A 26,586-nucleotide genomic window follows, 5' to 3' on the forward strand; every position below is an offset into this window, starting at 1 on the left:
CACCACACGTTTAATTTTTTGTTAATTTCTGCGTTCGGTGGTCGTAATTTGGTCAAATTCACGGCCAAAGCTAGAAAATTAATAATTCATCACAACGATAAAGGAACACCTTCGATGGGAAAAACTTTAGATAGAATTTTCTCGACAGTTCAAACACGTGTTAAACTAACTACGAGCAATTCAGTTCGATCCAAAGTAAAGATCAAAGTTAAGGTTAAAATAAGCTTTGTGTGAATATATACATAAAGAAAAGACTCTAAATTAGATGCTAAAACTGCTCCTAAATTAGCCGAAGAATCTGTATAGGAGTGACTAAACATCAAAGTGACTTCATAGGAGCCTTTTATTACTAAAATCGAGCTAAACGGTTGCAAGAGATTTTTAAACCTTCAACCTTTTGAAAAATAATTAACAGAACTATTAAATTTTGGCTCAATGTGTAAAAAAATAATTAAGGTTGTGAAATAAAAATCTTGTTCCATGGATAAACATGGTGGAGGAAATATTATGGTGTGCGATACTAGGCTCCTTGGGAAAGGAGAAGAAGGTTTCTTTAAGTGTTATCACCAGCTCATCCCACCACCTCAAGGTATTCGGTATACCTCTTAGACCTGAAACAAAGTTGTGCCTTTGAATAATCAGTAACCGATTTAAAAAGTTCTGGTTTTCTGCACTAGCTGTTGCTCCGACCAGCGAGGCGAAAATAGCCGGAGAGTCCATGTCAGGCAACATCACACCACTTGATCCGGCCCAGCTATACACCGATGATGAATATCAAGCAACATCACCGGCGCCAAATCCACATTCATAATTTCTATCTTATTAACATCATTTTTATCACTTGTACCAGCCTCATCAAAGAACCCACGCAGTTTCCTCTAGATTGGCACACAAGTTGGCAAACTTCTAGTGTTTACAAAGTCTTTCTTGGTTTTTCGGTGTAACAGGTTACATTTTGGGATTTTATGGTGTTTTGTGGTTGCCATGTTTAAAACCAACTGTTAAATCCAACAGTGTTGGGCAAAAATTAGTCATGTCTAATGATTAATGATTGATCACTCACACCATTAGTCATGATTCGTAGTAAGTGACTAAATTTAGTCATTAGTCGCCATATGTGATTGATGGCTAAATTAGTCGTGACTAGTAATTAAATACGAGGCATGACTAATTTAGTCACAATATAGTTAGTCATGACTAAATTTCGATAAATCATGTTCAAATGAGTGCTCCAAGAATGAAAAATACACTTCATCACTTTAAAAAAATTTATTTCATCAAAACGAAAATCCTTCAACACCTTATTTAACAAAAATCAATCTTCCAATTATAAGTAAACCTCCGTCGTTATGAAAAGCCAAAAAATAATGATAATGATAATAATAATAAAAAAAAAAAAAAAATCCTAGAACAAGCTACGCTTTGAAAAGTAAATATGTTTACATAACCGATCAATGGAAAAAATATTTCTTTGAATTAAAATTTATTCCACTTAAAAGGAGAGATTTCTACATTATTTGGAAAATACACCATCTAGGGGTCTTGATTGTAATAAAATAGACATGTAGAATAATTATGTAACTTTGGTTTTCGTTTATGATAACACTTTTTGAAGGTTGGCCTTGAGCACGACTCTCATCTCAAAATTTTTATCCGGAGTCGGTTGGATTTTGGTAAGTTGGTCATTGTAGCCAGAGTTGGGCAAAATCAAACTAATTCAATCATGATTAAGAATTTTGATTGAAGTTTAATCATGATTGAATTAGTCATGAGTAAATTAATCATTATATGATTTAGTCATACCTCATGATTGAATTAATTATGATTAAATCATATAATGATTAATTTACTCATGACTAATTCAATCATGATTAAACTTCAATCAAAATTCTTAATCATGATTTAATTAGTCATGAGTAAATGATATAATGATTAATTTACTCATGACTAATTCAATCATGATTAAACTTCAATCAAAATTCTTAATCATGATTGAATTAGTTTGATTTTGCCCAACTCTGGCTACAATGACCAACTTAACAAAATCATTAAGAATTTTGATTGAAATTTAATCATGATTGTATTAGTCATGAGTAAATGATATAATGATTAATTTACTCATGACTAATTCAATCATGATTAAACTTCCATCAAAATTCTTAATCATGATTGAATTAGTTAGATTTTGCCCAACTCTGATATCCAACCTTATGATGAGCGTTTAATGCTCGAAATCCGAATAGACAATTCTGTGAGTAGAACAATCCTTTAGGAAAACTGCTTGAAACTTGTTCGAAGGAATAATCGTATGTCCGGAGGGTTCGAATTTGAATAATGGCAGCAGTTTATACTTATTGTAGTAATGGAACTAGGATGCTATCTTGATGAATGGTCATGTCCGCCTGTTACAAAGGATAGTGTGATGATCCATATTCCAAACTGACGGACAGGTAGGACTTGAGGATAATGAAGTAGGGTATGCCCTTCCGTTTTCAGGGTTAACACAGGTGGCAGACTGTTTCGAAAGCAGGTTCTACAACACTCTGAGGAGGAAATCTATGAGCATTCTTTATGAGAAAGAGGTGATGGCACTGTTGAACAGTGGTTGAGTTTAAATCCAAATTGATGATTGAGGATTATATTAGCAGACTCAGCGATGAGGATATCTTATAAAGGAGTTTTTCATACCTACCAAGAATTGGCCGTAAAATGACACAGTAGAAATTAGAAAGGTGGTGTGGTTTTTGGGGATTAGGGATTTGGAGAACCACAGAAAACTACCATGCGTTCGGAAAGTGAGTAGCACAAGAGTTGAATTATAAAGATTGGTTAGAAATTTGGCATTTGTTCGGAGTTTATCTAGGTTTGAAATGGTAATGAAATCAAATCCAGGAGCTTTCCGGAAGGTTTTTATTTATAATTGCGAATTTGACGTCAGAAGGGGTAAACGGTTTGGAGGAGCCAGATACAGACCCAAAAACCACTTTTGGTTAACATATTTTAGTGACTGGAGTTTTGTGGCCCTGAAAAAGGGCTGGTGTTGATGGTATGAGCCCGAGACCGTATGAGTGCTGCCGTTGGTAGTGTTGTGTGACTGAGTAACCGTTGGGTAAGGTCATTCCGTTCCCGAGAACTCATCGTCAACAAGACAAGAGGATCTTTAGCACCCGCACCTGGCCTTTTAGGCCTTATCGGACGTTTTGATTCTCAAGATGAGAGCTGACGCACCACCACATACGAGGGAATAGCTAACCACACCCTAGATGAGCACCGCCTACGGTAAAGTCTCTTATCGAGCTCAGCCTACACCTGCCATGCGCATTCGAGGGACGCCATAGGCTCAGCCTAGGTGGTCCGATCCTTCGCTTCCCCAAGGGTACCACGCCGGTCATACGCACAACAATGCAAAGCATACTCGAGTCAGAGACACCGATTCACTACCCGTTTCCGTTCGCTTACTCACGCATTCGAGGGACTACTCAGCATGATCATCGCGTCCTCAACGCTTACACGCTGTCGGCTATGCAGACAGGATCTAGTGCTCTGGCCCTCGTGTGACTCTGCTAAGGCACCCGCCGCCCATGCCAACCCTAGGCCGACACGAGTACAGCTTGTGCTTTAGAGGTTGCCACGCCCTCTGGGCTGCACCTTTATTTTGTGCCCGGATACCCCCATTGCAACCAAGGGTTGGGAGGGGTCACAGGATAGAATGAAGGAACTCAGATTGAGAAAAAGGGCCGTGGATGAGAACACGAGGTGAGCCGTTTCGGCGTCTCGAGTCTCAAACCACACTATACCACCCGTCGTCGCCGTAGTTCCACACATAGTGGGCCACGACTCCCAGGGTGGGTGTTGGCTAAGGTCAGGGGGGCCGTGAGTCGGTTGACTCCACAGAGGCCGAAGGTACTGGATTGTATCAATTAGCCGAGGGGCAGCAGTTGGCCTTAATGGCCCAGTCTGCTGTTTAGAAGGCGTTCAGGCTAACGCTGCGAGTACTCTTGCTGTCGTCGACGGTGTTCCATTATTGGGGATGGTTAGGGATGCCAGTGAAACTAATTATTGGGTTGTCCGGAAAATAATGCAGGATTTTGGTATTAAACAAAAAAAAAGAAACTAGTTACTTTAAAGCAATGTTCTTTAATCAAAATAATTTCCCATACTCTCAATACATTTCTCCCAACGTGNAGCAATTAGCCGAGGGGCAGCAGTTGGCCTTAATGGCCCAGTCTGCTGTTTAGAAGGCGTTCAGGCTAACGCTGCGAGTACTCTTGCTGTCGTCGACGGTGTTACATTAGTGATAGCTCGTCGGGCTGACGAGTCTGCTGTCGTTGTTGCCGATGTCGGTTACATTAGTGATGGTTGAGATCTCGTTGGACTGACGAGTCTGATTCCAGCGGGGCAGTGCCCTGCTTATGTACGGAAGAGCTCTACCCTGATTGGCTGCAGAGTGGAGGGCATTCCATAAGTCGTAGTGGCATCTAGCGATATCGTGGAAACTAAATAGTGGCCACTACAGTCTAATCTCGGACTTAACATAACGTCATCAAGATGGAACAGTTAATTTTATCAAAAACCATTTCAAAATTACTATAGATTAAACGCAGCTTTAAAATAAAAACGAGGCCTGTATGATAATGACATATGAAGTTGTTGATTCCAGTAAATATTGCTGTTCTTTGGCTGGAACTTGTTGCCTGCAAATTCATTCAATTAAATTCAAAGCATTAATAACAGATTTATTTCTTACACTACTTGTCCAGCAAAAACAATAGCACAAAACAACCGAAGCACACTGACAGGATGAAAACAACGGAAAACCCAGTCTTAATCCGTCAAAGAGGTCGATCGGACAAAGCCAAAGCGGACAGGCCCCTTTCACCCTACTTTCACTTATTTCACTCCGAACTAATTTCACTTACGTACAAAAGGGGCTTGACTAAGTAAATTAAGTCGCAAACCCGAAACTGAATCTGAAGGTGGCGCACATGCCGAAACAGACAGGCCAGTATGGCCGGAGGAGAACATACTTCTAGCAAATTTCACCACAACCTTTTACAAAAAGTAAAAATTAATTATTTCGTAAAATAATTGGAAATCATGAAACAGAAAATGATGGAAAATATTTGACGGATTTACGCTCTCTACCCTTGGTAATATCGGTCCCTCTTGGTCATTAAAATCGGAAATATTTTTAATGTCGCCACGTTTAAGCATAACCAACTAATTTCGGAAATTTTCAGGTTAAAATTATTAAATCCATTATATTTGATGCCCCGATTGACCAAATAACTCCTTTCAATTAATTAATCTTTATGTAAAGTATTGGTTGAAAAGAAAAAGGTAGTGTCACGAGGGGGATTCGAACACACAATCTTCGGCTAAATACGCGGCTGTTCTACCACAACGCACCACTGAGGTAAATATAATATGTATAATAATAAATTCGCTTAAAAACAAAGAACTGGTCTATATTTTTGTGGTGTTGAATTTTCATGGTTTTTTACAGGTTTATTACTAAAACATTGTTAATTAGTTATTTGAAATTTTGTACAACCTAATTTAATTTTATAAAGTCTTGATCTCTAGAAATATGATTATCGAAAAAAAAATTGTTAGTGGCCTATGATTTTGTCGGGGAGAGTATGTATATGTGGAACATCCCTTAGAAAGAGATTGTAAAAAAAATTGAATACATTAAAAATAATGAAAAATGGCAAAAAGGAGGGAAAATTCAAAAAGGTGTGGTTGAGATGGGAAGTTGATGTCCGAGTGGATCGAGGTCACGATAGCTCAAGAGGTAGAGCAACGGCGTATCTAGCCGAAAACCGTGGGTTCGAATCCCGCTCGTGCCATTGACTTTTTTATCCCAACTGAAAACCTTAATTAATTGTAATTAAAAATAAGAAGAAATTAGTAATAATATAAAATTGATTAAGTAAATAATGAAATAACTAAAAAGGTGTAATTTTTAAAACAATTTATTTGTTACCTATGCATGATACTTATGATTAGTTTTCGTTGACAAAAGGAATGTTGAGGTCTCTGTGGATAATGAGGTTAGTGACATAATAAGGTGCTTTGGCAATTTGTCTAATGACTTTCGATTGGAAGGACTGGATGCGCTGGATTTGGAAGGCCTGTCAGTACCCCACAGTGCACTCTGTATGTTCTTATTGGTCTTAGTAAAGTAGTGTACAGTGTTAGTTCGGTCTTAGAAGTCTTCGTAGTATTAAGTTGTTGTTTTTTAAGTCTTGTATGGGGATTTCAGTCAGCCTGCTGTCGAGATAGTCCCAGGTATCTGACTTGAGTGGAAACTAGTATGTCTTTTTTGTTGATGTATCGTACAATGGAAGGCAAGACTATTTTTTCAGCGTAAAAGTACACTGAGTGCATTTTTCTTCGTTCAGTCGTGTCCTCCATTTTTTACACAGTCTTCGATAACCTCAAGGTGTTCCTGGATGGGTGTAAAAATAAAATTATAATAAATGTAATTAAAATTAAATAACCAATAGAGAAATTTAATAAAACATTAAAACAAAAACACTCTGGATGGACCGTGAGAAGAAAGGTTGTTATTTCAAAAGGTATTTAGATATGCTTTCCTTTTATTTTCCATTTTTGGTTGATTATTAGTTAAACAAATTTATTTTCATGTGAATTATATTTTTATTTTTATATAAGCGAGATTTATTTCAAGTTCCAATAATTGCGTTGTAACGTAAAAACATTTAAATTTAAAAAAATTATAAAAATTAATTTATTTTTAAATTTATTTTCCATAAAAAATTTAAATTAAATAAATAATTAAAAATACTCTTAGTTCTTATTTATATCATATATTATTAATTGGAGTCTGCGTCCAGCAACTGTCGTAGTCTCTCGTAATTTGCAGGTCGCTGTGTATAGTTCTGCTCGTTAAGTCGTCTCAAAGAAATAAATACACAATGCCTGATGACGGTAGAGTTGTTGAAAAGAAAAGGGGATGCCGTAAGGCAGACGCCGAAGTTGAAGATGTAAAGGAGGTAAGAAAGAGGGGGAGGTCAGCTGCGAAAAAGGGGTCTCCTAAGAAGGTGACTGAGGACCAAGAGGCACCCGCCAAGACGGGCAGGGGCAGACCCAAGGGCTCGTCGAAGAAAGCGGCGGCAAAACCCAAAGCGAAGACCACAGGTGGAACCGGAAAGAGAGGCAGACCCAAGCAAAAGGAGACCAAAAAGGACGAATCCGAGAACGAGGGAGAGGAGGAGGAGGAAGATGAATAAACGTGCTAGTGCCCTTCATTTTTGTTCGCCCTTCTCTGCAGTATTTCCTTCCATTTCAATATTATTACATTTTGTGTTGGCAAAAATTATTATTTGGAGGCATTAATTATAACAATTACAGCAATCAATATTTTCAATATTTTTTTTAAAACATCCTTACGATTAAGTATAAAATTGTTCCTTTAAAACCTCTGGGGCAAATAATAATTTATTTGTATGGCCACAGCACGAATAAGGACGCTTAATTTTTCCCAGAGACCCCCCCCCGACACATTTAAGAGGAGGGCTTAAATATCAGTACCTTTAAAATAAATAAGTAAATGATGATGGACGAATATCGAATACTAATAATAATTTTGCTATAATTAAGAATACTGTAATAATAATAACTAGTCGGGACGTCCCACCCTTCAGACCGGACCATCACGACCAGGCCCCCTGACGCCAAGCTAGCAGTAAAGAACATGATGAAAGATGGCAGCGTCAGTGGGCCGGGTCGTCCGAGAGGCTTTTGCGCGTCAAGAGCACGATTCGTAGATGGCCCCACGAGAACTTGAGCCGGAAACAAGGAATCGTCTTTAGACTTTATTCTTTAGACAAGAATAGGCCATACGCGGTTGACACACGGGCACCTGCTCTTGGGCCAAAACCCGCGCAGGTGCTTCTTATGCAGAGAAAGGTTGCTGGACGTGTCCCACATACTGGAAACATGTCATGCATTGGCTCCCTACAGGGAGCGAGTAGGCATGCCATCGAATCTGAAAATGGCATGCCATCGAGCACTGCAGCGGGTTTCTGGGTCCCCTGTTCCGCTTTTTAGGGGAAATTTTTTTTTATTGTATATAGTTTTATGTGTTGTGTGTCTATATGTTTTGTTTGAGTGCATGTGTTTATTAGCGTGAATGGCGAGGGGTGAGGATGAAATATAACGTCATCATCGCCCCTCGAACGTTGAGAGCGCATGAGTGTGTTTTCGGGGTCGATGGCGGAATATTTATAAAAGTACTCCATCGTCCCCAATCTAGATTAGTTTGAGTATAGGTCGGTGGAGGAATATCAAGTACTCCATCGACCAAACGGAATGAGTGTACTGTACGGATGTATTTATGTGTATGAATGTATTTATTTGTATGAAAGTAGTGTTTGAAAGGGTAAATAGAATATAGACTTAGTTGGGGGGTGAAATGACCTAGATGTCGGAAGCCCCAGGCTTAAAATAATAATAATAATAACTAGTCACGACAGCTCAAGTGGTAGAGCAGCGGTGTATTTAGCCGAAGGTCATGGGTTCGAATCTTGCTCGTAGGGCAAACTTTTTCATTTCAACCAAAACCTTACATAAAAAGATTAATCAATTGAAAGAAGTAATTTGGTCACTAAATATAATGGATTTAAATAATAATAACTATTGTTACAAAATATGATGAAATACTTATGATATATACATCGAGGATGTTAATAACTATTACAATTCAAATGAAATAATTAATAAAAAATTGTAATAATTTGTTTTCTCTTACATTCCGAAGGTGATGTCATATTTTCGATACGTCAAGTATCGATAGTCAGAAATCAAAATGATCCACGAGGAGGTTCTGTTTACAGTATGCCTTTTCATTATGTGTTGTGACGTGGCTCGTTGAAAAGTTAAAAACTTGAAAGTTTCGTTTTAAAAAGTTATGCATTTGACAATTTATAAGTTTTCAATTTGAAACCAGACCGCCGAGGACATCTAAGAAAAAAGGAGACCGAAGATGAACAGGGGTAGAGGTTAATTAAATGTTTCTACTCGCTTTTTCATGTCATTCGTTTTTTATCTCGTCTTTGTTTTTTTTTTCACGTTTATAACAATTTTATATTTATTTCTTATAGGTGATTTAAGTTTAAAACTTGTCATGTTAAATGATCTGTTAAAGGTAGGCTTTTAGCTTCTTGTCTCATCTTTGAATTGTCAACTTACTCAATAATAAGAGTATCTCATTTATTAAATGGTTAAAAAGTTTATTGATTGCCAATAGTAAATAATTGTTGAGTAGATTCAGTCCAATTTTCCCAGACAGACACTTCTGTTAACCAGACATTTTAATAAACTGACAATTGACACTACATTTTATAGATTTTTCAATTAAAGTGTCTATAAACGGTCAGTAGAAAGAAAACGATGATTCCACGATGATTTGAACCCTTATGATCCTCTCAAACACCTTTCACGCTTCCATTCTCCCGGTCAGTTCTCATACCGATCGGCAATGAGGGAGGCTGATGAATTGGCCAGGGAAAGTTTGACTACGCTCATCAGCCCTGAACCTTTTTTAGGCATGCCAAATTACATAAAACTTACCTTCGTCCAATGAATGTGAAAATGTTTATTAAAGGTCTACTGCAGAAACTATATAAAACTGCTATTATTAAACCTAGGACTTGAATGACATGACCGCTGACTGGATACTGCAGACTTCTGAGGAACGTGTGGTGATTAGTGACCGTTAATCGATAATTATTCAGAAATCGTGAGATGTGGTCTGGTGTACACCAGACCGCATCTCACGATTTCTGAATAACTTCTGAGGAACATGTAGAGGCTCAAAGTTTTTGACTCAAGACTTATGAATCATCCTAGTAAATCAGCCTAAACGCCTTAACACAATTTACACTGATGGACAAATTTAAAGCACCATTCAATTTATTTAGTTTACAATTCAATCAATTATCTTTCTGCATTTACAGGTAATTATGAGCTCTCATAGTCAAAATAATAAATGGTTGGTTTATTTCCTTTATTTATTTTTGTACTGATTATTCCCATTCGCACAAAAAGTAGCATTATGCCCTTCCATTCTGCTAGCCTAAAGATCACATAAGTTAATCTATTTTTGCCATTGATTTCATTTGATATTGTTCTTATTCACAAACCTTTTTCAATGGCTCCAGTCAGGCATTTGCGCGAATGTCAGTGTCAGGGCCATAACATTATTACAGGGTGAATACAGTCAGTGCGAAGTTGCCAGGAGGCAGTGTAAATCATTCTACTGTGACGTCGATCATTCGACGCCACGACAAATAAGGGTCCAATACTTCTAAAACTGGGGATAGTAAAGGGTAGAGGAAAAGTAAAATAAAACAAATAAAACCACACTTGCTGAAAATAAATTGACTGAAAACAAAATATATTTACAGAACGTATATATACAAGCTAAACCAAAATTGTAACATAGGGTAAGTGAGACGTTTAACTCTTTTCCCCAATTCCAACCTGCAACCACACAATGGTACAGCACAATCGCTCAAATCACCCTGGTGGTAACTACTTAAGGCAGAATTTATGTTAGTTTCAAGCAACCGTTATCGAGTCTGGAACACACCTGATCTCTTTTTTCCAGTTCAACTCCAACATCTCCCCTCCTTCGACCTTCCCCCACTCAGCATTCTAATGTGCCCCATTCACTTTCCAAAAGTGACTGAAAGTGTCATCCCCAAAATGTGAGGGTGACACTACCATAGAAAGGGTTCTTGCACTACAGAGAAAAAGGGCTTCGCAGTAGAAGGCCAGGACAGGGTCAACCTAGATCTAAGTATGAGAGAGACGATAGATTTATCTGTCATCAGGCTGACATCAGGAAAGGTATATGGTTTCTTAGGTGGCATTCCATTGTGGGTCGACTGAATTGGTCGAATGAGGAAGATCTCTTCCTTCAGAAAAATACTCACAAGACATTATTGAAGAACATATAATGCCATATGCCCACCGCATCAGTTAGAGATTGTTGCTAATGCCAGTCCCCATGGAGCACGTACTTTGGATGACTACCTGAATGACATTGGATGTGGTGCTTAGTTTGGCCAGCTAGAAGTCTAGATTTGAACTCAATTGAACACATTTGGGACCAACTTAAGTGATGTTATCACAGCACATCCAGGTCCTAACACTCTAGAAGAGGCTGGTCTTTGTAAATTGAAAAGAATTCCTCAGCATTTTACCAGAAATCTGTTCTAAGGAATACAAATGTGTTTATCGCGAGTGATTAATGCCAGATGTGGAAAAAATTGGAATTAAAGGGGACAACAAAATTTTTTTGAACATATTATTTCTTTTTGAATTATTTTTTCTTTACTCAATATATTTTTATTAAATTTATTTTTTTAGAATTAGGTAATAAACATTTTCTTTTTAAATGTCTTATTTTTACACCAAACCTATTTTTGATATGAAATATAAACTTAAATGCATTTAAATTTTAGCGTGGTGAGTTAATTATGTCCATCAGTGTATTTTGGTCTAGGCCATAGGTGCATCTCTCAATTGCTTACATTTGTTAAATTCGGTTTTCTTACTCTGTTCTAATTTTTACACTCAACTTGACACACAATCCTGACACATCTACACAGAACACACTTTGAGACCTGAAGATGATCTCAAGATTGAAACGTTGACACAATAAAGACATTTTTGTAAGCTTACATCACACTAGACCGCATCTCACGATCTGCAAATAGACCAATTTATAATTTGACAGTTACCAATTATTTTACTCTGCCTATCCTCATTGGGTTGTATGATGGGTATACACTGTATGCCAAAAATGTCAAAGTAACTAATTTTAAAGTAATTATTATAACACCAATTATGCCCCCAACACTGAAGATGTAATGTTGAAATGTGTGTTACAATTAGCCCAATGACTCTCTGATATACCTGTGGCATAATTTAAGTTCAGATTCCATCTAATAGAAGGGGAGGGAAAAAAACCGAACAAGAAAACTAGGATGATAAAGTATCAAATTTTATAGTAGTATGGCTTTTGTTGTCTAAAATTTCTCCTTAAAGTCTGCAGGCTGATGGATCTGTTATTTGATCATTTCTAATCAACCTGACTATTTCGGTATGATGCATTTCAACATTTTGCCATTTTCAGGGGCGATTTGTAGGATATAAATGTCCTTTATTACACTGTTTTACTGTTGTACACCTAAACAGTAAAGAGGGAAGATCAGAACAATTGTAAACCACCAAATTATAGCTTTTTTAACTATATACAACTATTAAAACTATTTTTGTTATACATTATTTAACATTGATAGCTTGTTTATCATATCATTTGTAGCAATATTTACATGGTAATAAAATCACCTTAGCTCTCCCTGATCTTACATTTCTTTCTGATGATTTTAGCATTGAGCAATCACTGGTTGGACTGTGTGGTTATTTGACAATCGTATCCTTTTTTAATTTATCAAAAGGTCTGTTGGACAAACCCAGTGAGGATAGTTATAAGGGATTAATTTTCGATTATTTTTTTTTTCTTTAGAGCTGATAGCAAGCTTTTGTAATAAATATGACATGGATAGTTATTTTAATGGTTAGGGATGGTTATTTAGATGGATAGTTATTTTAATGGAAACCTTAGGCAATTATTAATGTAGAAGCCAGACAAGCACACGTAGTCTACAAAGATTATCCATATTTGGTAACCTTGTAAATTATTATTAATAATTCACTATTTTTCATGGTCCACTTGACCAATTAATAACATTCAATTAATTAAGGTTTTAAATTGAGATAAAAAGTCAGTGTCACAAGCGGGATTCGAACCCATGACCTTCAGCTAGATACGCTGCTGCTCTACCACTTGAGCTATCATTAATGAAGGAAGTTAGTGCCCCAGGTGATCGAAGTCACAATAGCTCAAGTGGTAGAGTAGCGGCGTATCAAGCCGAAGGTCGTGGGTTCGAATCCCGCTCGTGCCATTGACTTTTTTTATCTCAACTAAAAACCTTAATTAATTGTAATATATCAATTGGTCAAGCAGACCACGAAAATAGTAAATTTAATGATTTAAAATTAATTACATTTCACTAAAGCTCTCTGTGGCCATTTCATTTGTCCCCGAGAATCCAATCTGATACACGACATTTGAAAAATGGCAAAAAGGAAGGAAAATTCAAAAAGGTGGGGTTGAGATGGAAATTAGCGTCCGAGTGGATCGATGTCACTATAGCTCAAGTGGTGGAGCAACAGCGTATCTAGCTGAAGGTCGTGGGTTCGAATCCTGCTCGTGCCATTGACTTTTTATCTCAACTAAAAACCTTAATTAATTGTAATATATTAATTGGTCAAGTGGACCATGAAATTAGTGAAATTAATAATAGTATCAATATCTTGATGAAAGTCAATGGCACGAGTGGGATTCGAACCCATTATCTTCGACTAGATATGACGCTGCTCTACCACTTGAGCTATCAAGACCTTGATGAAGTGTATACATCCTCCGATAGCTTGATTGAGGAACTTAGTGTTTCTTTTCAAATTGGCCTTATCCAAGATGTTTAATATAGCCTTATATTAATTATATCAGTGATAAATTTATTTATTTTATTTATGTAATTATAAATGCACTAATGAATAGTTTTCCAACATTTCATCCTCTTTAGGCTTATTAATATTAGTTTACAAAATGAAACAAGATGTTGTATCACTACAAAATAAATTTTAATTGGACAAAATTTAATGGTTTTTGGTTAATAATCAGTATTTATTATTGAATTTTAGACAAAATGCGACGTGTACACGGTGGAAACTATTACCAGCCTCTTCCCCAAAATTACGACGGGAGTGCGGTGGCCGGCTTGGAAGAGGAAAACGACGCGATGACAGAGAATCTGAAGGACAAAATCGGTGCTCTCAAATCACTATCAATCGACATCGCCGATGAGGTCAAATACCAGGACAAGCTTCTAAGGGACATGGATGAGGACTTCGACCGGACAGGAGGTTTCCTCGGCAACACCATAAACCGAGTATTGCGCCTGTCCAAAGGAAGCCACAACTATTACATTTTATACCTGTTCTTGTTCTCTTTTTTTGTATTCTTTATATTGTACATTGCATTGAAGTTTAGATAAAATAAAACAAAACATTGGTTATCACATAAAAAATTGTGGTCATCATTATTAGAATATTTAAAAAAAAAAAAATAATAATAATTTAAATGCATATTTATATATCGGTTTTTAGCTACCAGATAGAAACCTTGTAATTGACTGGAAAAGTAATTTTTGGTATCAGTATGCTGGGTTACATGATAAAATGTGAAATTGTAAATATAATTATATTGTAAATGGAAATTTTATAATAATATACGATGAGTACAATAATTATCGAACTTATTCAAATCTGTTAATTTATTTTAAAATTTTTAAATACACTACACTTGTCGAATGACTTTTAAATTATAACTGATCTTCTGTAAGGAAAAAATAAGATTTATATACAAGTGGAAGAACATTATTTTGTAAATATTTACTCTAAAGAACAAAAAAAAAAAAAAAAAATTAGGTTTGCACAACATGGTAATATAATATCTGTATTTTTGGCAGTGTTGGTAATGTGCAAAAATGTATGTCTTGCTGTTTTCCAGTGCTCTTGAATCATTTTCGACAGCAACGAAGGGGGCCACGGTAGCCAAGCGGTTAAGGCGTCAGACTCTCGGCTAGTAGATCCTGCGGTCGTGGGTTTGATCCCCAATGTCGCCGTAGGACTTTTGACGCCTAAGGGGACCGGTGGCCACAATTGAAAGAAATTGACACGACACTCATCAATGGAAGGAGCGGGATCAGATCTCAGCGTCCCTGAATTTGGTCCCAACTCACTTCAAACATGAGTTTCTTCGATGGAAGAACAATGGCACACTGGGAGTTCAAATTCACACTTGTGTTGCGAGCCCCCAAAAATATGGAGCCAGGGATAAAGTACAATAAGCTGTACAATAGGGGGGGGGGACTCCTCCAGTTCCTGGTATTCATTGTAAAAAAAAACAAAAAAAAAACAGCTCCGAAACCCACCCCCTCACTGCAATGTGCAATGCACTTCTAATAGGATTTATTAGGATAAATATTTAGTTGTTAGCTTCTCATTGTAATGTTGACTGGGGATCAGTGTAAGGCGCTTGGCGGGTTCACGGTTACAATTCATGTTGAGTGTGGTTGTCCTTGAACCTGATGATGAGCTTTAAGCTTGAAAACCGGATAGTTGAAAACAGCAAACTGTGAGTAACAATTATCTTTAAAAAGACTACTTCATGTTTTTTTGTTTCGACTGATTTCAAGATGATAAAAGTAAAAAAAATTATAAAAAGCTTAAAAATTAACATGAAATCAGTATGAGTGCAGATTGAAAATAAACCAGAAAAAATAACATTTTCAAAGGTTATTTATTAATAACAAAAATATTTAGCCAATACACAAATAACACATCTAATAATAAAAAAGTAGATAAATAAAAAATGGTCATTTCTCTTGACTCATACCTACACTTGCAATGAGATGAAATAAGAATGTCATTCTAATTTGTTTCAAAATTCAGCCTTTTTAGCATAATTTAGCAAGTAATTTCAATATTGAATTTATTTATTTGAACATACGCATTTTATTGCAAGCATTTGTTTGTTGAAAGGATGATGATTGGGGGGGGGGGAATTGTAAGTTTTTCCAAACTCCCTCCCACTTTGAAATAATGGCGAACTTGCCACTCAAACCCTTTTAGAGTAATCCACGTCAATACAAAAGTATACTCTTTCCTTGCCATTTTTATCTTTACCAGTTTGGATCAAATAAAACTTTTTCTATATATATTAATTAATAAGAATTGTGAACTTTTCAACTTAGAAAATTTTATTAACCCTTGTTGGCCAACAAACACAATGTTTAACGTTTTTGTAAACATATAAATTTTTATATCTATATTTTTTTAAATAATTTGCAACCACTGGGTTCTTGGTTCATTTTATTTAAAAGAAATAATTTATTAATATAAAATAGACTTGTCTTCAAAACTTCGCTCCTTTCGCTTGAAAAGATTGTCCATGAACAATCTGAAAAGGTCCATTAGGCTTAAGTTTGTGAGCCATCTTGAGATACAGGCCAAAGCAACTGAAAGCATACAAATAAATAAAGTTAATGTATTCATGAATCGGTAAATATAATTTGCCATTGACTCACCCAATCTTTCTAAATTGTTGGTTTTCGATTTCATTATTAATCGTTCTGTCGGAGGAAAAGAAAGAACAAAATTTGCTTTCCCATTGTGCCCTTTGTACCTTGAAAAAAAAAAGATTATTGTACTATTTGATTGATTTATATAAGCTCAATTCTTGAATGTTATGAATTATTGTGCAGAAACAAAACGGGCAATGTGCGGCGGTGGGATTCTAACCAATGACCTCATAGTCTACGAAGCCGAGAGTATCACACTGATCACTCAGCTACTCTAGTATGTGGAGGTCCTTCCAAAGTTTAATATATGATTGTAAATCATGATTTTATTTGTATTAAATAGGTGGTAATTGCTTTCCAGCAATCAATACAGTTGTTGGTATTTGAAGTCAGGTTATTTTCAATTCAAGTGTCCTAAATATTTTACAAAATGTGTAGTATTCAGTGACGGTTGTCAGTTTACAAAATTCTAAGATGCTACTATATACTTTACTGTTGAAAGCATTTGGTTTGTCTATAAATTTTCTATTGTTATTTTGATCTTCCACTGTATGCCATGGATGATGTTGATTGCCATTTTAGTCAGTTCATGGGTGTATTATAAGATTCACTATTTTTCGTGGTCCGCTTGACCAATTAATAACATTCAATTAATTAAGGTTTGAAGTTGAGATAAAAAAGTTAGTGTCACGAGCGAGATTCGAACCCACAACCTTCGGCTTGATACACCGCTACTCTACCACTTGAGCAATCGTGACTTCGATCCCCTCGGGCACTAACTTCCCATCTCAACCCCACCTTTTGAATTTTCCCTCCTTTTTGCCATTTTTCAAATGTGTAATCGGATTGGATTCTCGGCGACAAATGAAATGGCCACGGAGAGCTTCAGTGAAGTATACTTTAATTTAATTCATTATTTTTCGTCGTCCGCTTGACCAATTAATATATTACAATTAATTAAGGTTTTTAGTTGAGATAAAAAAGCCAGTGTCACGAGCGGGATTGAAGTTACGATAGCTCAAGTGGTAGAATAGCAACGTATCAAGCCGAAGGTTGTGGGTTCGAATCCCGCTCATGACAATGACTTTTTTATCTCAACTTAAAACCTTAATTAATTGGTTGTATTATAAGTTTGATCTTGTACACCTGTAGTAGGTTACTTGTCCACTGCAAGTCTGGGGCCGAGGACGCTACCTTGTAGTATATATTTGATTTAACTGAACCAAATGCCCTTAAGATAATTGAACTGGGCCTGTTTAAAGATCTGGAAAACTTGGCACCGACATAATTGATCGCTTTCTTAGTTTCTATTGGCTGATCGTAAATAACAAACTGAGGATGTTGTGGGGGTGTTGGATAATAACAAGCTAACCAAAACAATAATTAACCCTATTTATTAAACCTGTTATATCCCTGAACCTAAAATCAACTAAGTCACTAATGAAAAGTGAAAATAAAATAGGGCTAAGTGAGTCTCCCTGCAACACTTCAGAAATTATATTCAACCCCTACCAATAAAACATTCAACTTCAGCAGATCAAGTGCCAACTAATTTAATTACTTTAATCTCTTTGAAACACCAGAATCTCAGACCTGAGATCACTAAGCAGTATTCACTTCGATAATGGGTGGAAAATAAATACAAATTGAGAATTTTTTTTTTAACCTAGCCACTACGTCAAACCACCATATGCTATTTTAATTGCTAATGCATTTCAGGCCTTGCCCTTGGACGGTTGTTTTTTACAAAATCGAATAGTAATAAAAGATAAGTGATGATCAATTAAGGAAAAATTGTTTTAGTAATTTTACCTTGATAATTTTTTTGAAATAATTTTTGGCATGATTTCATCACATGCTTCTCCACAATCACAGAAAGAGCTCATTTCTGATTTGATCTTTCCTTCAACAAATAAGTAATTAGTGATGGACATTTTATATTTAGGCTATATAAAACTTACTTGAATTATCGTCCAGGCATTGAAGCCCGTCGAGATCACAGGCCTGGGAAAGATCTGTAAAATTGTAAAGTGAAACATTATTTTGCTATATTGTGTAAGTACTTACCTTGTCGCAACAAATGGTGGCTACAGTTGCAGACCAACGTCTGGGCTTTGGCTTGACAGCGGTTTTTACAGATAGACCTGCTGTAAACGCCTTTCCAACGTTCACCCTGTACCACGCAGTTACGAAGTTCAAAATCGATAGATTTCGTCTCAAGCTCAGCAATGGTTTCCCGGCTTTTAAACAAGACGTTAAGCTTCTGTCCGAGGTTCAAAAGAAACCCTCCTCTTGGCGAGACATCCCGCACCTCATGCATATACACCTTCGTGAATAAAAACAACCACATTAATTCAAATTATGAGTCAGTATTGTGATATTTTCAGACAAAATAAGATCATATTATAACTATTCTAGACTAGGTCTAATTTTTTTCTCATCATTTATTATTTCATCAGTGTAGGGTTGTATTTAGTGAACTCATACAACATAAATAATTTTCTTGGTAGCAGAACTCTGAATAGCTTCTGCTCTCCCAGATGTTGCTGAAGAGAAAGCCGGTCATAGCTTTGACAGATCTACAAAGAGAATACCTGATTGTTCTGTTCGGAAAAATGTTTGATGTAAAAATGACAAATGTATTTTATTTTTAGATTGCAGGATATATTGGGGGCTTCATATTTAACAATTTGTTAAAGTAGTGGAGGTTCAATAAACAAATTTATCAAACAGTATTTAAATAATGGCGCATCAAGACTATCCTATACTGACCACTTTTGTCACGGAACTCACATAAATGGCTGGTCATACCATCTTGTCTTTCTTACAACCCTGATGTCTTTTGTTTATGGTCTTTTCCAGTCGATGTCAAGTTTTGTTAAAGGAGTAAAAAACTATGAAAATATTAGGATGGTGTTTTTTGGCAAAGCAACATGATTGAATGGATTTGTCATGACTGCTTTACCTGATATAATCAGAATATTCACAGACAGGCAAAAAATTCTGCCACTTGTAATATAACTTGATTTGTATATATTTTTATATATTAATCTAAGTTTCACGTTTTTTGCGGTTAATAATTGAGTCTTTGCCTAAAAAAGTAAAAATAAATGTAAATTGCTAAGAAAAATGAAAAAAATAATAATACAAAAATTCAAAACAGACGGACATAAAATTTATTTTAGTTTTGTTTTAGATTTTTAATTAACATTTCAATATAGCGTATTTCTTGCCGCGACATACTTTCTACCAATCTGGAAATGTCTCTTTGTTGGAGGTTAGCTCATTCTTCACGAAGAGAACTTTTAAGATCGTGGAGGGTATCAGGAAGTGGTGGACGTTCGTCTTTTGAGGTTATCTCATAAATATTCCATGGGGTTCAGGTCTGGAACACGGGCTGGCCAGGCTATGACCCTGATGTTATGCTGTTGAAGGTACGTTTGTACTAGGCGAGCGGCATATGGACGGGCATTATCATACACTGGAATAGGATTGTAGCAGATTTCAAAAAGGATAGGCAAAGCATGATGTTCCAAAATTTTATTCACATAGCAAGTGGCCGTCAAAGACCCTCCAAGAACAACAACCTACTCGGTGCGACTCTCAATTGAAATTCCCGCCCGCACCAACACTGAGTTAGGTTGAAAAGGTTGGCTCTGGGAAAAATTACAGGCTACTTACCTTTCATTTCGCCTTCTCCACACTCTTTCACGCCCACCTGGAGATCGTAGACGAAATCTACACTCAGCCGTAAAAAGTGCAACAGACCAATCGTCCGAAGACTATGGTTGTGTTCTCCAGCAAATGGGAGCAGCAACTCTGTGTGTTCTGGTCAATTCTGGTCCTTTTACGGGGCGAAAAGCCATCAGTCCATACTGATTTAATCTTCTTCTAGCAGAGGATTCAGAAATTTGGACACCTCGAACTTGAAAATTTTCAAAGTCAAAAAACGGTCATCCTGAGGTTCTGTTACCCTAGCGCGTCCAGAACCGGGCCTTCTATGGTAGGACTCAGTTTCTCCAAATCGTCTAACGGCGTCTCGCATAGTTTCGTAAGGAACTCCGATGGCAATAGCCGCATACCTGATGGAACGTCCATCATCAATAAGTGCCACATTACATTGCCACATACATGCACAACATCCTCAGAACTAAATTGCATTTTTAAATTTAAAAATTGAAAATTAAGAAAACAACGATGAAAACTAAACAGTTTTTGCTTCAGAATTCAAATGAGACCGAATAAACATTTTAAATTCCGTAAAAATTAAACATTGCAAAATCCTTTATCCTTGTTTTGGATTAAGGGTTAAATGTGTTAGTTTCTAATTGATATTCCCAATTTAAAACATAACATAAACAAATATTTACTAATAAAAACAATGTGACAAATTAAGGGCAGAATTTTCTTTTATCGAGGAAATGAAAAATAGTCAGTTGGGGGGGGGGATTTTTTATTTGTCAGTGAGTTTTTCCTAAAGTTAAATCTTGATTTAAATTATTTTCATAACCTACGATTTATTTATAGAAAATTTTATGATATTTTAAGGAAAGATTTTTCTTAAAATCTAGCACGATCTTCGGCTAGATACGCCGCTGCTCTACGACTTGAGCTATCGTGACCTCGATCCACTCGGACACTAACTTCCCATCTCAATTGCACCTTTTGAATTTTCCCTTCTTTTTGCCATTTTTCAAATGTCGTGTAATCGGATAGGATTCTCGACGACAAATGAAATGGCCACAGAGAGTTTTAGTGAAGTATACTTCATTTTAAATCATTAAATTCACTAATTTCGTGGTCCGCACCAATTAATATATTATAATTAATTAAGGTTTTTAGTTGAGATGAGATCGTGGGTTCGAATCCCGTGAACGAACCAGATAAATAGATATGAATCAGCCACAAAAGTCAACATAAAGCCATCAACGGCTATATAATTGTCATAATATTCAGTATACTTCATACTTACCACCTGTAATAGTAAAATTATAACAACTACTCACTTTGACAGGTTCTGTTACTTCAAATTTAATATCGGCTTCTTTTGCAAAGAAACTGACCTCGAATACTTCGGTGCCCCTGAAATCACAAAATAACAATTGCAAATGATACACCTGACATGAAAATAATTACATTTTTAGGACATTACCATCAAATAAAAAAACAAATTAAGTTAAAAAACAGGTCAACTTGAACTCTAGCAAATTTCTGAATATCTCTTAAATTAACATTAATTCCGATGCAATTCTTAAAAAAAATCAACGTGTGGTGATTAGTGACCGTTAACCGATATTTATTTAGAAATCCAAATGAGAGACTCTCAACACGCAAGAATGGCACAACTACACAGAGGACAGACACTTTGAGCCCTGAAGATGATCTCAATAAAGATCGAAACGTTGGCACGATAAAGAAAATGTTTTTCTGAAACCTACATCACACTAGACCGCATCTCAAGATTTCTAAAAAAAAAAAAAAAAAAAAAAAAAAAATCAACCTTAAGTCTGAAAAAGGTCCTGGATCTGACATGACTCCTCCATTTATCATTTAGATATTGTGCTCACTCATTAATCACTCCACTGCATTACCTATTTAATTTCTCCCTACATAAAGGAGAATGCGTGTGTTGAAATTTATAATAGATCCTAGAAACAAAAGGATTATCCTGTTATCCAAAAGGATATAAGGCTGAATAATTGATCAAGGTATCTGAATAACACCCAGAACACCATCTTTTACAGTTAGTCTTGTGTTTGATCGAAAAATAATTAAAATCGAACATTGACGAAATTTTTTGCCAATGGATATGATAATAACATAACACGTGGGCAATTTGCTACGTAGGTAGTTGTCGGTCTCATTGAATGTCAATGTTATCCCAATCAAGACTGGATTACTGGGGAAACGTCAACAATGATTGTGTGTAATTCGATGCTATCCAAAGTCAAGTTTGACTGTTGTCACTTCAATTACGGTTAGCGACAACCATCTCGCGTATCGCTGGCGATTCTGAAAGCTTTGGAATGGTTGATAATGAAGAGGAGGAAAAGAATACAGTCCGAATTTGGACTGACAGCCATGTTTCATTTGGTGCAATAAAAAAAATTACAAAAACCAATGCCCATTGCCAGTACAGATCAAGAAGATACGAATTAATAAAACATAAAAGATGGAAAATAGGAATATCCTGGATAAAAGCACGGGTAGAAAATTCTCGTGACGAAATAGCTATCAAAAACTAAAGAAGCGACTACGGATTTTCATTGTCACCTGAGATATAAAGAAAGCCTATTTCCGAACTGCAGAAACCAATTGAAGGGGTCAGGGGAAAAACAGTACATCTCCATTTTTCTAAATTTTACAGGAGAGCAAAAAATCGATTTACCATTATGTTTGAAGCACTAGGCTGTTCTTAAAAATTTAATGAAAAATACAGCTTTTAAATTTAAACACCTTTCACATCAAATCAAAAATTAAATATTGAAAATATTTTTGCAATATGGATAAATTTTCATTTGGAAAAACAAATCGTGTACTTAGCCTGTTTTTCCCCACAACGTTTCAATTAGAAAAAGGGTGATCGAAAAATTGAGTCAAGAATGGGAAAACAGCAATAAAAGGGAATGGACATAAAGTTTCTTTCCGTCTATCAAGATAGAATAACAACTGACATCTAAATAAATTTTAAAACAACACAGACAGTTTCAAACCATTGCCAATCCGGAAGGAGTCAAAATTGGGAACACCTGACATACACCTGTTCATCAAGCACTAGAGAAACTAGAGCACCACTGATAAAGTCAGTACTCCTGAACATTTTAAACATCCAAAATTTAATTATATAAATAAATGTGTGGTGATTAGTGACCGTTAATCGATATTTATTTAGAAATCCTATAAAAATTACATTTTGGTTGTGGAAAAGTGAATTTATGCAATGCAAAATATATTTTTTATATATATTCAATCAAAGTATTTGTACTCACTCAAAGTGTTTGTCTTCTGTATAATTGAGCCATTCTTGCGTGTCGTGTCGAGAGTGCCAGTGAGATTTTGCTATTTTCACCTCTATTCTTTTCACCCCAAAGAAGCCGACGCCTTATACAAAAATATCTTTTCTATACCGACATCCTTCCCCACCCCTTCAAAATCCAACGTATATAAACACAAAATAGCAAAATCTCACTGGCACTCTAGACACGACTCGCAAGAATGGCACACTTACACAGAAGACAAACACTTTGAGTGAGTAGAAATACTTTGATTGAATATATAAAAAATATATTTTGCATTGTATAAATTCACTTTTCCACATCCTAAATATATTTGTTAAATGTAAACAATGTTTGTAAATCCCAGACCCTGAAGATGATCTCAATAAAGATCGAAACGTTGGCACGATAAAGAAAATGTTTTTCTGAAACCGACAGCACACCAGACCGCATCTCACGATTTCTAAATAAAAATATAAATAAAATGGGCTTCTATTTAATGTAATCATAATTTTTAACTAACTGCTAAATAATATGTGTTAAAGTAAATAATTTCATTAAAACAATATGCCAAAAATGTACAAAATTAAAATATACAAAGTATAAATAAATGTAAAATGTGTGGTGTTTAGTGATATTTAGTTAATGATTATTTGTAGATCGTGAGATGCGGTCTGGTGAGACGTAGGTTTTACAAAAACAGTTTCTTTATCGTGCCAACGTTTCGATCTTTACTGAGATCATCTTCGGTGCCTGGGATTTATAAATATTGTTTAAATTATACAAATACATGTAGGACGTGAAAAAATGAATTTGTACAATGCTAAAAATTTTAGACTCAATCAAAGTATTTGTACTCACTCAAAATGTAGATGTGTCATTGAGATATTGATGTTTTATGTTTATATACGTTGGATTTTGATTGGGTGGGGAAGGAAGTCGGGATACAAAAACATTTTTATATGAGGAGTCGGCTTATTTGAGGTGAAAGGGCCGAAAATGGGGACAAATGGGTAATGCTTCGGCCTGGTTATCCTTTCAGGATTATATAGACAGAGATAATTAGGGAAAGGCGAGACAAATTGTAGAAGAATTAGACTATGTAGAAATAAATGTTTGATGTGTGGAATGTAATGATTGTTTTACATGTTATATGTTTTGTGTGATGTGATGATGATACATGCATGTTATCGATATTGAATTTGATTAATGATATAAGCGTAGCTGCGACTGAGTTTACATGTGTCCCTTCTGTAATTGATGCTGTGTTTATCTCTTTTGGTGTAAACTATTTCTAAAAAGTTACGTTTATGGATTATCGAAGTCGAAATTGTGTTGGTGTTCAAAATATTGGGCAGCCAGTGCTGTAGGATTTTGTTTGGTTTTTTTGCAATCATAGCTTTACCCTCTTATCCGGATATTGGGATGTAATTCCGATGTAAGTTGCAGTTTAAACAATTGATTTCGTAAATTACCTCAGACTTATTTGTGACTGGTGTTTGATCTTTAATGTTGGTAAAAAGTGTGTAAATTGTTTTTTTATTTTTGAAGGCTATATTAAAGTTATCAGAAGAGAGAAATGTGTTTAGTTTATGTGATAGGCCGTGAATGAATGGCATGGAAATGTATGTTGGTTTGTCAGTAATTGATATATTTGATGTAGTATTATTAGTAATTATATTAGGTTTCCTGGTCGAATTGACCAAATAAATTCTTTTCAATTAATCCATCTTTAAGTAAGGTATTGGTTGAGATAAAAAAGTCAGTTTCACGAGCGGGATTCGAACCCACGACATTCAGCTAAATACGCCGCTGCTCTACCACTTGAGCTATCGTGACTTCGATCCGCTCGGACACCAACTTCCCATCTCAACCCCATCTTTTTTTTAAATTTTCCCTCTATTACTCTTTTTATCTCAACCAATACCTTACTTACGGATTAATTAATTGAAAAGAATTTATTTGGTCAATCGGACCAAGAAACCTAATCTATTTAATAAGCAAAATGAAGTATACTTCACTAAAGCTCTCTGTGGCAATTTCATTTGTCGCCGAGAATCGAATCCTGATTACATGACACTTGAAAAATGGTAAACAGGAAGGAAAATTTAAAAAAAAAGATGGGGTTGAGATGGGAACACAACAAATATAGCTTGTTACAATAATTACTTTAATAAACTTTTCATTTCATTAAATGATTTTTTTCTAATAGAGAACCTCGTCTAAAGTTCAAAAGGAAATGGTCAAGTCAAGATTTAAAGAGGAAAATTCTGACCGTACCTCAACGATTCCTTATAAGAAGCCAACTTATATTGATGCCGAGTCATTTATGTGGAAATTTATGTGTTCGTTCGTTACTTCGAAAATGAGAAAGCGACCAGACTAAAAGGGCCCGTTTTATTGGTCCCCAACCTGCAATACCTCTTCCGCTGACTTCCACCCAGGTAAAACTCGATTCCTAAGAGATTGCAATTTGCTAACTAACAGCAGGCAATCGAAAGATTTTATAAGGGCAATCACAACACGAAAAATCCAGTTGTATGCACTCTCCCTCTTAAGTCGGTAATTTGGATCCTGGCTATTAAAAAGTCGTATATTGTAGAATCCGCCAGTGCCCGTTATGCTTTTTGGTAGGAATAATCTTCGAATATAAAAATAACTTACGATTTAAAAAGTATTTTCTTAGCGTAGACAGAATTTGACTTTGAACTTGTTTTTACGGCATGTTTGTGCACGGATTAAAGCTGCCTTACGTGGCCGCCCTACTCGGCCCTTTTTCCCTAAACCTAGTGAGTTGCCCAGCAACTGGTGACCAGGACTGCAAAATTCTACTTTTTTACTGTACTCCGGCCAATCCTCTTCTCAAAAAAATTTGCCCTTTCGTCGTGTTCCACCTTAATTTTCGACGGTACTTCGTAGCTGTTTGAAGACAGATTCGGAAAGCTATGATTTGGAATGATTTCCTTCTTGGGTCGACCTGTCTGGACCATAGCGCACGCACCTTTAACTTATTTCTCCTCTCGAAAAGGTAAGAACTTTTATTTCCTTTCTCCATTTCTCTCTACGTTTCTCTTTTTTTTGACTTCGCATTTAAAACAATATCTACTTCGTTTCCATTTTCTCATTTGTTTCATTATGTGCAAACATGGCAAAATATACAAATAAATGTGAAACTCATTATGGACAAAATACATTGATAATTTTTTTAAACTTTATTTCATTTTTTTTTTTTTTACGAGGGTAGTTCAACTTCGTGGTTATATAAACCTTAGGGGTGTTTTTGAATAAAAGCCGATTTGTGCACGTCCGCTGGATTCGAACGCGCGACCTTTACTGTACAGATT

At 35.8% G+C, this 26,586-nt stretch overlaps 2 protein-coding genes across 3 annotated transcripts in view; one reads left to right on the top strand and one right to left on the bottom strand.

Moving 5' to 3' along the window:
- The first annotated feature begins 8,838 nt into the window (after positions 1–8,838).
- Positions 8,839–14,423, top strand: LOC106666561 (BET1 homolog). Of its 2 annotated transcripts, none has more exons than XM_014393844.2 (2): positions 8,839–9,029; positions 13,807–14,423. In XM_014393844.2, the coding sequence occupies exons 1-2, from the start codon at positions 9,014–9,016 to the stop codon at positions 14,157–14,159; spliced, it is 369 nt and encodes a 122-aa protein (XP_014249330.1). In that variant the 5' UTR covers positions 8,839–9,013; the 3' UTR covers positions 14,160–14,423. The 2 variants fall into 2 exon arrangements, with proteins under 2 accessions (XP_014249330.1, XP_014249331.1); XM_014393845.2 differs by having other exon boundaries at positions 8,839–9,023.
- A 1,072-nt stretch (positions 14,424–15,495) lies between these two features.
- The window catches only part of LOC106666496, a 74,677-nt gene continuing 63,586 nt past the window's right edge, over positions 15,496–26,586 (bottom strand). The window contains exons 5-10 of the mRNA XM_014393741.2: positions 21,254–21,329; positions 18,315–18,573; positions 18,209–18,262; positions 18,060–18,150; positions 16,254–16,351; positions 15,496–16,184 (exon numbers count right to left, since the gene is read on the bottom strand). Coding sequence (XP_014249227.1) covers positions 16,060–16,184; positions 16,254–16,351; positions 18,060–18,150; positions 18,209–18,262; positions 18,315–18,573; positions 21,254–21,329 — 703 coding nt within the window. The 3' untranslated portion in view covers positions 15,496–16,059. The remainder of the gene's footprint in view (positions 16,185–16,253; positions 16,352–18,059; positions 18,151–18,208; positions 18,263–18,314; positions 18,574–21,253; positions 21,330–26,586) is intronic.

This window comes from Cimex lectularius, unplaced genomic scaffold (assembly GCF_000648675.2).
Source record: "Cimex lectularius strain Harlan isolate CLEC.00 unplaced genomic scaffold, Clec_2.1 scaffold196, whole genome shotgun sequence".
NCBI lineage: Eukaryota > Metazoa > Arthropoda > Insecta > Hemiptera > Cimicidae > Cimex > Cimex lectularius.